Source organism: Hemiscyllium ocellatum, chromosome 16 (assembly GCF_020745735.1).
Source record: "Hemiscyllium ocellatum isolate sHemOce1 chromosome 16, sHemOce1.pat.X.cur, whole genome shotgun sequence".
Classification (NCBI taxonomy): Eukaryota; Metazoa; Chordata; class Chondrichthyes; order Orectolobiformes; family Hemiscylliidae; genus Hemiscyllium; species Hemiscyllium ocellatum.
This window is the reverse complement of record NC_083416.1, coordinates 63446891-63459393: the sequence shown is the minus strand read 5'-3', so window position 1 is coordinate 63459393 and position 12503 is coordinate 63446891. Positions and strand designations below refer to the sequence as shown.

General features: G+C 40.2%; 1 protein-coding gene across 2 annotated transcripts in view; it reads left to right on the top strand.

Annotated features, from left to right (window-relative positions):
• The window catches only part of rars1 (arginyl-tRNA synthetase 1), a 64993-nt gene that overhangs the window by 50262 nt on the left and 2228 nt on the right, over positions 1–12503 (top strand). For both annotated transcript variants that reach the window (XM_060837331.1, XM_060837332.1), the window contains 5 exons: positions 5039–5143; positions 5541–5719; positions 7683–7792; positions 8357–8462; positions 11728–11900. In XM_060837331.1, coding sequence (XP_060693314.1) covers positions 5039–5143; positions 5541–5719; positions 7683–7792; positions 8357–8462; positions 11728–11900 — 673 coding nt within the window. The remainder of the gene's footprint in view (positions 1–5038; positions 5144–5540; positions 5720–7682; positions 7793–8356; positions 8463–11727; positions 11901–12503) is intronic.

The following is a 12503-nucleotide window of genomic DNA, read 5'->3' as shown; positions in this document are numbered from 1 at the left end:
GGCTTTCCCTCTCTGTCAAAATATCTTTTGAGCACATTCACATGACATATTCTTAGAGATTTCTTTCTGTCTGGAGTCCATTGTCAAATAGTTCATCTCACTCAATCTTCTTTCGACTTGACAAGTTACACTAAACTTTGCTTTTAAAGGTTCACCTATCACTTGAAATAACACTAACACCTTATCCCCGAGAGCAAAATTGCAAATTTTTGATTTATCTTCTTCCTGTTTCATTGTATGCTGTGATACTTTTAAATGCTGTCTAACCAACTCCCTGGTTCTATTTAATCATTCTCCAAAATTTGACTCATAGTCAAAATATGTGGTCTCTGAATTCTGGCTTACCAATTTTTCCTCAATCAATTTTAGCGGTCCTCTCACTTCCATGCCCAAAACCTAATTCAAATGGACTGAATTTGGTCGATTCATATGGTGCATCTCTGATGGCAAAAAATACAAATGCAATCGTCTGGATAGGCTTTACTGTAAGCCGTCAACCTGATGTTTAGTGTCTGATGCTACCTTTCTTATGCTTCCTGTGATTCTGGATGGTATGCTGTAGTTTTGAATTGTTTTATTCCTGAGCTGTCTATAACTTCATTGAATAAGTTTGATGTGAAGTTTGACCCTTGACCTGATTGTATCTCTGAGGATAGTCCGTACGTGGTGGGAAAGTTTGAATAATTTCACTATAATCCTTTTAGCTGTGATAATGCATAATGGAATGGCCTCTGGAAATCTAGTGGATACCTCCATTATTGTTAACAAATACCGATTACCACTTTTTATTTGAGGTAGAGATCCTACACAATCAATTCAGACTCTTGTAAAAGGTTCCTCAAATGCAGGAATAGGTATTAAAGGTGTGGGTTTTATTACTGCCTGTGGTTTTTCAATTACGTAACATATATGACATGTCTGGCAAAATTCAATTCCATCTTTGTGCAGTCTTAGCCAGTAAACCAAAATGTTTTTGTATTTCAGCTTGGTTCTTCTCACTCCTAAATGACACCCTAGTGGTAGCTTGTGTGCTACCTGCAATACCTTTCTATAACCCACTGGCTATACAACTTGTTGAACTTCTGCCCATACAACTTGATGAACTTCTGCACATTTCTCATTTGACCGAATATTTGATGGTCTCCATTTCCCATGAAGATATGTTTAAGATAGTAACATTCAGGGATAAATTCAGATTATATTTCTGTGTATGCCTTTTGATACAATTGCTTTAAATTTTCATCTTTCCACTCTGATCCCTCCTGTTTCAACTGGTGACTCTATGACCTCATTACCACTCAGTCCGGCCAAATCCCAGGATATGTGTCCTGTCATAGTTCATTTGTCTGAGTTTCCACTGGCTTTTGAACCATAGTATGCAGCACTTCTACCTGTGGACCATCTGTATCGTTAGCAAGGGCATATTGTATTCCTGGAGCTGAGAATTTGTTCAGTCCTCCTACCATGATTTCTCCATTCGTCACTGAACACTCTAACCTCACTCTATATAATTGAACACTTCTGGTCTCACCATGAGTTCCCATTACTAACACTTTTTCTGGCATAAGTCCTTCTCAGTTACATATCTCCTCATCTTTCAACATCAAAGATTGAAAGGATCCTTTACCTGCTGCTCCTGGCCAGTGAATTTTTGGCCTTCACAGGTGTATGATCTAAGAAGGTCTGGCACTTCTTCCTCAAGCAATCTCTGACTAGTTGTACATTCTGGTGCAGCTTTCTAGCCTCCACTGTGGTTTCCATTACCACTCCAACAAAATTGACTGGCTTATCCTGTTTCCTACATCAGGCTTCCCAGTGCTTTTCCTAACCCCCCAACACTGATTTCATGTGGCCTACTTTATTGCAGTGAAAACATCAGAGCTTTTTAAATTCTCTTTCCCCTTCAAGGACTACCTTTTTCCCCTGTGGTTAGTTATCCTTATGATCTTCTTCGAAATCTACCTTTCCCTTTCCACTTGAGGATTTTCCTCTTTTCCCAATTTCTATCTCTCGCCGATTGAGATTTGATTTTGGAAGCCAAACTTTGATTTATGGACCAGCTCATAATCGTCAGCCATTTCAACTGCTAATCTTGCCATTTAACTCTATACTCTTTCACATGAGTTCTCACTACTTAAGGAAGTGAATTTTTGAACTCATCTAAAATAATTGACAGAGGTTTACTCTATTTTTAATGCCCTTATCCACCAATCAAAATTACTTTGATCCCTTCAAACTCTGTGTAGGTTTGACTTTAACAGGTTTAGGTTGCTGAAATATTGTAGGCTTTTGGCACAAGTTCATATGTACTTCAGATGGCTTTCTTTACCACCTCGTATGCCCCAGATACCACCTCTAATAGTGATGCGAATACCTCACTAGCCCTGCCTACAAGTTTTGTTTGGATCAACAAAACCCACATGGCCACCGGCCACCACATTTATTTAGCCACCTTTTCAGATGAGATGACAAAGGCTTCCACATTCTTTTCATCAAATTTAGGCAATGCTTAAATGTATTTAAAGTTTCTCACCAGGTTTTTGGCTACCATGGCTAACTCTCTTCCTCACTATGCTTACCTTCAGCCTTCATCTCCATCATTTTAAGCTGACTTTCTTGTCTCAGTGCCAATTTCTGAAGTTCAATCTCTCTGTCATCCTTTCCTTTCTCTCCTTTTCTCTCTACTTTTAATTGTAATTGAAATCGTTTCATTCCTGTTGTCTTTTCCTTGTCTTTTCCCTCTAACTCGAGCTATTTTATCTTCAATTGAGCTTTAGCCATCTCTAAAGATTCTGATGGTGTTTCCAGCAAATTTAAATGCTGAACTATTGCTGTAATTATCTCTCCTTTCCTCACAGAAGGAAGCAGCTCCAACTCCAACTTGTCTGCTAATTCCAGCAGCTTGGCCTTAATCACCTTTTGCAAAATACCAATGTCACTTCTTCCACCGCCAGAAAACTCTTGGTGACTGAAAGAGCTGTTGCTATCCCAAGCAGTGTTTAAACCAACCGAAATCAACACCTGGACTAAAAGACATTAACACCTACCACTTGCTCCCTTCGAGTCCAGTAACCTTAATCCCAGTTTGAAACTATAGAACAAAACCTACAAAAAGCCCCCAATCTGTTATGGACCAAGCCGGTCGCCTCAAAACATTTCAAGAAAGTAGCCCAGACCCTAACTTTACTTGTTGTTTTAAACAGGTGTTAAGTGGATATTCCAGGAGTGATGTAGATGCTCAAACCACTTTGTTTTAAAAACAAAATTTGTTTACAAGATTACTGAATTTTTCTAAAACTTGAAAGCCTTTTTTTCCTGAGGCAGCATCTGTATGCTATAATCAAATTGGCCCTAAAGCCCTTCAAACCTAGATCTTACGGAATGACTGCTCCTATGACCTCTCTGGGGGGATAAAAAGTGCCAAGGACAGCATAACCTTGTTAAAGGAACAGTATTGTCACAATTCTTAATTGCAGATGTTTGTTGAGTTCAAATTCCATTGCCATGATGGGATTTGAACTCTGGTCCCCAGAATGTTATCTGGATCTCTGGATTAACAGTCCAGTGATAACACTAGCAGGCTATCGCCTTCCACTTTCTGCTCTTGTATTCAGTACCCTGGCCCAATACAGAGGAACCCTGATTATCTGAACGAGACCGGTGGACAGGGTTTTGTTCGGATAATTGATTCAATGTCTCTCTTCTGGGACTCTGAATTTTCTGAAGTTTGCTTTTTCCTTGCTCTGTCTCAGGGTTTGTTTTTGAGCAGGCACACACTTCAGCATTGCTGAAGCCCCTCACTGCTGCTGCTTCACTTCAATGGGCCTGACAGAGTGAACACTTGGTATGTCTGCACCCCGTTCAGGAGACTAGGTAGTAGCACACCACGCAACACTGCATCCTTCACTCCCCCCCCCGATGGAGACGGCAGCCAAACTGGATACCAACATCAAAACTGTTGCTGCCACTAGCGAGCGTACAAAAAGCCAACAACACGTTTTGAAAGTTCCCACTCTCTGCCCTGTAAGGATAATGTTGGAGAGATTATCTGGGTCAAAGGTTTTAGTGTACGTCCCTGTGCAGAATTCTTGGGAAAGTGTGGGGAGAGAGAGACGGGGTGGGAGGTCAGTCATTTGGAGATGGTTCCTGGGCTCCCATAGACGTCCAGGACTGTTCTTGGCAGCATTCCAGTAAGCCGACTTCACTTTAAATAATTGTATACAAAAGACATGCTCAGTGTTGACAACACCTCTTTGATGCAATGTTTCTATTGGGACCTTGAGATCTTCAGATAATCAAAGTTCCTCTGTATAAGAGTGAATTCCGAATTTTACCACATTATCCACTTGTCCTGCCATTTTCAAGAATGTGTACTTCAAGGTCTTGAAATACTTCTACCCCTTTCAATATCTTCCTGTCTGTTGCTTACCCACTCGCTTTGTCTGCCCTCCTCAAATGCATAATCTTACACTTCTGTAGATTGAATTCCATTTGCCAATTTTTCAACCATTCAACCGAATGTACATCTTCCTGCAGTTGACAACCATTCTCATAGGTATTGCCTATAAGGTCCCATAGGGCGAGTTGTTATTTTTTGTACATTAGTATGATCAAGTCTCGTCTTGAAAGTTCTTTAATTGCATTTGTGGTGGCGATTATAGTCTTGTTAAGTAGCAGGAGCTTGTAGATCTCATGGTATCCAAGTCTTTTCTTAGACTAAAGTTTTGTTTATTACTATATGGATCCCCTTGGCTAAAATGGTGTAGTTCCTCAAGTGTGTTGTGAAAGAGGAAAGGTTACAGTTGTTGAGATGCTTACTTTGAGCGAATCTGGGTTCTGAGGTATTTAATAAAGCATAAAAGTTGAAAAGTTGACAGATCTATTTATTTCACTGGGATACGTTCTGTTTTTCTCAGTGATATGGGTGTTCTTTTCTACACTTTGTGTTATTTGGTTTACACCACTTGTTTTCCAAGTTTGAGTGATTTTCAGCAACAACTACCAATGCTTTGTTCTAATTTTGTAAATTGTTTCCCAGAATTCCAGAACATTTATGACTGCCTGGATATAAAACTGATTGAAAGGGGCGAATCATACTATCAAGACATGATGGTTGACGTTGTTAAAATGTTTGAGGAGAAAGGTAATCATGAGACTGGAATGTGGTAATGCTGGAGCTCCTAATAAACAAAATTATTTTGAAATGTTTCTCTCAATTTTTACATTTTGCACACAACTTTCTGAATCTATAACTGCTTTTCAGAGTTTGATTTTTACGGTCCAAATGTTACTCGTTGTTCGCATTAATTGAAATTTGCTGTTCTATTTATCTGAAATCTTTGTTTTTTTAAATTAATATGTAAAACAATGTAAAGTAAGGTGGAATGTAATGAGATCTAGCTATAATGATAAGAGTAATGAACCATTCCATGTTTAAATATTTTACAACTATGTGAGGAAATAATTATAACCTGCTGAGCTTTGTTTTGTATTATTGTCATACTGAAGACAAAAACCAGGTTTCATAATTTTTCTGACAGGTCTGGTCCAACTCGACGAAGGCCGAAAAATTGTTTTTCCACCAGGATGTTCATTGCCTCTGACAATAGAAAAATCTGATGGAGGCTACACATATGACACCTCTGACTTAGCAGCTCTGCGACAGAGGATTATTGATGAGAAGGCTGATATGATCGTCTATGTTGTGGATAGCGGGCAGGTAAGTTTGATTCTCAGGTACACTGCTACACTTTCATCTACTCATTTGGGATTTCAACTTTGTTACTTCGAAAATAAACTTGCAGATTGCTGGATTGCTCAGTGAGCTGAAGATTAGAAACAGTCATAGGCCATTTGGCCCATCTCATCTGTTGCCTATCTTTGAAGTCAAGACTGATCTAATAATCCTCAACTCAACTTTCCTGCCCTTTCCTCATAAGCTAAGTATTGATTAAAAATCTGTCCATATCAGCATCAAATGTTCTTAATGACCCAGCGTGCACAGCCCTTTTTGGAAATGCAACGCGATCTGGACAATATCTAGTTTTGGCTGACAAATGGCACGTAACATTCATGCCACACAAATGCCAGGCAATGATTATCTCTAATCAGAGATAATCTAATCATTACCCTTTGAAATTCAATCATATTGCCATCTCCAACTATCAACATCCTTGGGACTGCCATTGACCAGAAACTTGCCATTGTGTACAATCTACAAGATTGCACTGTAGAAGTTCACGAAAGATCCATAGTACCTTCCAAGTTCAAAGGACAAAGGCAGCAGATACGTGGGAACACCACACCTGCAAGTTCCTCCTCCCTCTCTCTCTCCTCCCCCCCCCCCCCCCACTTCTTCTATCTGAAGATGAAGTTTCCCATTGCTACAACAAGTATTTTGAATTGCTTCTGCACTCTCTTCATGTATTCACATCTTTTCTATAATGTAGCACCAACAATACTCCAGCTGATGGTGAACAAGTTCAATATCACCTCCTTGTTATACTCTACGTCCCTAGTAATAAAGTTGATGACGCTGTATGCTTTATAAACTGCTCTCTTCACTTGCTGTGCCACTGTTTAGTGATCTGTGCACATATGCATCCAGGTTCCTCTGCTTCTGTACCAAAACATACAGATTTCTTAAGGGCAAATTCCTAACTCAGCAAAGTCCAGGGTCAGAGGGTATAGTTTCAGAATGAAAGGGGTGCCAATTTAAGGCTGTAATAAGGAGGAATTTCTTCAATGAGTCTTTGGAATTCCTTGCCACAGAGAGTTGTGGGGCCTGAATACTTGCTAAAATCAATAGATTCTTGATCAGCAGCAGAATCAAGGGTTACGGGGAAAAGGCAGGAAAATGGATGTGAGGAATGTTGAATCAAGCATGATCCTATTGAATGGTGGTATCATTGTCCCTTGAAAGGGCAAACAGCCTATGCCTGTTCTTATTTCTTACGGTCTTGTTGTTTAATTCTTTATTTTGTATTGTCTTTCTACCATATTTTGTATTATCTACCTACCATAGCCGGCACGGAGGCTCATTGGTTAGCACTGCTGCCTCACAGCACCAGGGTCCCAGGTTCGATTCCAGTCTCGGGTGATTGACTGTGTGGAGTTTGCACATTCTCCCTACGTCTGTGTGGGTTTCCTCCGGGTGCTCTGGTTTCCACCCACAGTCCAAAGATGTGCAGGTCAGGTGAATTGGCCATGGTACAATTGCCCATAGTGTTAGGTGCATTAGTCAGAGGGAGATGGGTCTGGATGAGTTACTCTTCAGAGGGTCGGTGTGGACTGGTTGGGCCGAAGGGCCTGTTTCCACACTGTAGGAAACCTAATCTAATCTAATCAAACTGTATCACCTCACACTTCTCTGCACTGAACCTCATCTGCCAGCTCTCAACCCACTTCACCAATTTATTTGGATTTCCACACTGCTCTTCTCAGTGTACAATTCTGCCAAGTTTTGTGAAATGAAGGTAAATTGTAGTGCGTCAAATAATTGGAGAGTATCAAATTTCTAATCAACTAAGTAAGTAGCTGCGTCAATAGCAAGATTATTCTAATATCTATATCATAACTTTCATTCTGCTGTGTGTGAATTTGGAAAACTGAGCTTTAGAATGATCATTCTTGGCAACAATCTTATCAATTTTAAAAAGTGCTTGTTTTTACTTCCACTCCAGAGTGTCCATTTCCAGACGTTCTTTGCAGCAGCCCAGATGATTGGCTGGTATGATCCCAAAAAGATCAGAGTGGAACACACTGGATTTGGTGTGGTCTTAGGTGAAGATAAGTAAGTGCTCTTAATTCTTATATTCATGGTTTTCTGGCACATAATCCTGTTAAATATTGAATTATGATTCTCCTCTGAAAACAGTGAATCTTTCTGACCTTGTGTTTTTGCACCCTTTGAAGAAATTGTGCTGAGGTAACGCACTCCTTTCATTTCTCAATGAGGTTAAATTCTTCTGGGCTAAAGGGTTTGATGAGGAGTGGATTTAGCCCCTTGCAAATCTGGGCCAACAGAGCAAAATTTAAGGCAAATGGCTAAATTCAGAAATCCATCCAGCTATAGAAAAAGTTGCATTTTGAAAATTGAGTGGCACTGTTGGGTTTTAGGGAGAACTTGCATGACAGAATTAGGAAAGCGTTTAAATCTCTAAAGCATGGCTACCAAACATTCACTGCTATCCCTTCCCAACAGCAACCCATAACATATTTATTAGGTTCTCACAGACTTCTTGGAGATTAAAAAAAAAGTTTGAAAAATGATTTGGGTGATCTGTAATTTGATCAACAACAAATGAATACTTGAGAATTTTTATACATCAGATTTCGTCTTGACGTTTGTTTATAGAAAGAAGTTCAAGACAAGGTCAGGTGAAACTGTACGATTGATTGACCTACTGGATGAGGGTCTGAAAAGATCAATGGAAAAACTGTTGGCGAAGGAACGAGACAAGGTAATGACTTTTAGTTGTAATAAAGTCTTTGCTACTCATTTCTTCGTTTTTCTTCACCTTAAAAGAAAAGAAACGTGGAAAGCTGGTGAGAATGGATGTATTCATAGAGGTAGTGGAGTTTTTTTTTCCAATTATCTTAAACGAACAAAAGGGAAGGTTAGGATAAATCATATTTAAAACTTGTCATGAAAAATACTCTTCAGATCACAACATTTGATATTTATACTGTATCTTCATTGTAGAAAAATGTCTCGAGGCATTGCAGAAGTGGTATCATGAGACAAAATTTGACATTGAACCAAAATGGTAGAAATTAGGATGGGTGACCCAAAACTTGCTTGAAGAGATGGGTGTTAAGGTGTGTCTTAAAGGAACAGAAAAGGATGTTGCATGAAGGGGTTGAAAGAAAAGTTCTAGAGTTCAGGCTCTAGGCAGTTATTGTCATGACTGCCAGAGGCAAGGGGAAGGAAATGTGGATTGATGTTCAAATGTGGGACAATTGCAGAGACGGGGAAAAGCAAAACCATAGAGGCTTTATTTTAAATAAACTGAAAATATTTCTAAGTCCTGAATCCCGTCCACATCTGTGGAAAGGATGATCAAGGTAGTGTTTCAACTCTTTCATCAAAATAGGAAGAAACAAAAGCTGAGCAGTAATAAGAAATGAAAAACGAATGCAGTGGAGCAGAAAAGCAGGGGGGAAAAGAAACACATACAAGACTATGGTAGTAGAATGTCCAGTGAAGTTCTTAAAGGAAGTGAGCATTAGTTGAAATTCTAAGTGTAATAAAACTATACTTTTATTCATTCTTGGACATCATTGGCTGGTCAGCATTTGATGCTTGTCCCAAGTTGTCCTTGAGAAGGTGGTAGTGAGCTTGCTTCTTGAAGCACGGCAGTCCTTGTGATGTAGGTTCAGCCACAATGCTCTTAGAAAATTCCAGAATTTGGGCCCAGCGATACAAAATGCAGCAAACAATAATATATTTCAAAGTTGAGATGGTGAGTGGCTTGGAGGGGAACTTGTATGTGGTGGTTTTCTCACATATCTGCTGCTGCCCTTGTCCTTTTGAGGTTGAAGTGGTTGTGGGTTTGGAAGGTACTTTCTAAGGATCTGTGGCGAATTTCTGCAGTGCATCTTGTCGATAGTACACACACTATTGCTACTGAGCTTTGGTGGTGGTGGTGGGATTGGATGCTTGTGGATATTTGTGGAGCCATAGTCATCCAGGAAAATGGAGAGTACTCCATTATACTCCTGACCTGTCTTGTAGACGTTGGACAGGCCTTGGAGAGTCAGAGGATGAGTTGCACGCCACAGTATTCCTAGCCTATGTCCTGCACTTATGGCTACTGTGTTTATATGGGGAGTCCAGTTGACCTTTTGATCAATGGTAAACCCAACAATGTTGATAGTGAGAGATGGCAATACCATTGAATTTCAAGGGGCAATGATGAGGTTGTCTCTTAGTGGAGATGTTCATTTTCTGACATTTACATGACCCGAAAGTTAGTTGCTGCATGTTACATTTGAACACTTTTTCTGCTGAAAGGGGCTATACAGGTTGGGTAGTTTAAGTATATTTGAGGCTTAAAAAGACAGAATTTTAATAAGCAAGGGAATCAACAGTTAGGTAATCAGGAACAAGCAGGATAGTGAGGTTGAGAATGTTATTTGCCACTTGTTGCATTTGAACATGGACTGCTTCATTATCTGAAGAGTTGTGAGTGGTCCTGAACATTGTGCAATCATTGACCATCCTCAGTTCTGACTTTAAGATGGAGGGAAGGTCATTGATGAAGGTAGCTGAAAATAATTGGGCCTAGGACACGCCCTTAGGAACTCTTGCAAAAATTTCCTGGATCTGTGAAACCTTACCTCCAACAACCTCACCTATCTTCTAGTCTGCCAGGTATTACTCTAACCAGTGGAGATTCTCCCCCCCACCCCCAGATATCATTTGATTCCAGGTTTCCCACGGCTCCTTGATGCCACACTTCATTGAATGCAGCCATGATGTCAAGGGTTGTCATCTTCACCTCAACTCTGGGATTCCGTTCTTTTGTCCATGTTTGAGCTAATGTTTCAGTGAGGTCAAGATCTTAGTGGTGCTGGCGGAGCCCAAACTGGGTGTCAGTGAGGAGGTTATTGCTGAACAGGTGCTGCTTGATCTATTGGTGACATTTTCCAATATTTCGCTGATGATCGAGAGTAGAATAATGGGCAGTATGTGGATGGATTTGCTTTGATTTGACCTAACCTAATTCTTGTGTAGAAGACAAGCTTGGACAATTTCCCATATTGTTGGGTAGATGTTAGTGTTGGAATTATACTGGAAGAGCTTGGCTTGGGGATCAGCTTCAGTACTATTGCTGCAGTGTTGGTAGGGCCCATAGCCTGTCAATAACCAATACCTCCAACTGTATCATGTGGAATGAACATCCCCTTATGGATGCCTTGTCTTGTTTTGTTCGACTCATTTGAGGTACATCCCATTTGGCATGACAGTACTGCCACACAGCACGATGGAGGGTATTCGCAGTGTGAAGGTGGGACTTTGTCTTTGTAAGAATTGTACAGTGGTCACGCTTATTGATCCTGTCATCTCATCTTGCTGGTTCCATGACAGCCTATCACCAGACCCAGTCCAGCATCTATGCCCTATAGGATCTGACCAACTTGATCAGTAGTACTGCTGTCAAATCACTTAATTGTGGATATTAAAATGTCAATGTTTTGCACCCTTGCCATCCTCACTGCTGCATCCAAGTATTATTCTATAGGGAGGAGTATTGATTCATCAGCTAAAGGAGGACAATACATGGTAAACAACAGGAGGGTACCTTATGTTTAATCTGAGGCCATGAGACTTTGTGGGATCTGGAGTCAAAGTTGAGGACTCCCAGTGCAACTGATTCCTGACTTTATATCACTACCCTGCCAATGGGATGGTAGTGCCTAGCACATGGAGGCATATGTTGTATCAAAGATTTCACCTCCATTTAAAGTTCAAATTAAGGTGTGATTCTGAGAGTATGACTATGTGGAGTTGTTGCTTGCCTAGTCTGTAAGACAGCACTCCCAATTTTGGGAGTAGCCCCTGGATATTAGTAAGGACAACTTTGCAGTGTTGACAGGGCTGCTTCTGCTGTTGTCTTTTCTGGTGCCTGTGTTGAAACATTATATTTCAGTCTGTCAGTTCTTCTGTCCCTGCTTTCTGTGATCTGAAGTATCCACAACTTTTTTTTTCCCTCCTTCTTATAGGTATTGACACCCGATGAGCTTAAGGCAGCACAGGAAGCTGTTACATATGGCTGCATCAAATATGCTGACCTTTCTCATAATCGGACTAACGATTATATCTTCTCCTTTGATAAAATGTTGGATGACAGGGGAAACACAGCAGCCTATTTGCTGTATGCCTTCACTAGAATCAGGTGAGACACCTTTTGAAGACATGTTACTCTTCACGGGATACAGTCATTGTTAGTCAGCTCCCTGGTATAGCTTCTTGTATCATTGACATGGGACACTTGGAGGTATCGCAGCAGTTTCCAATATCATTGGATATTATACATATCACCATTGGTGTGACAAAGAAGTGTCACGTTAGACTCAAAACATTAACTTTCTCTCTGCACAAATTGTGCCAAACAGTGTTTTTTCTAGCATTTTCTGTATTTGTTTTTATTTTTCTCGGAGGTGTCAGTATCAAATTTGTACCACTAGAGGTGCTCAGAGAGCTGTAAAAGCAGCTTATCAATGTTATTTCATAGTGATATGATTATTGTGAAGATACATTTGAAAAATGTTTATTCCCAAAAGTTCACTTAGCTGCAGAAACTTAGTTCTTTATAACCAACCAGTCAGTCAGTCAGTCTTCAGATAAATGGGGTAATAAATAGAAACCCAAAAATTTATAAACAGCTTTCAATGAGTGCTCCCACTCCAAGGGTCCACGTATATTGAAAATGAGCATGCCAGCTTATCCAGCCACTGCCAAGTATCAGTATTGAAGGTCTTGGAGAAATTGAGGGAAT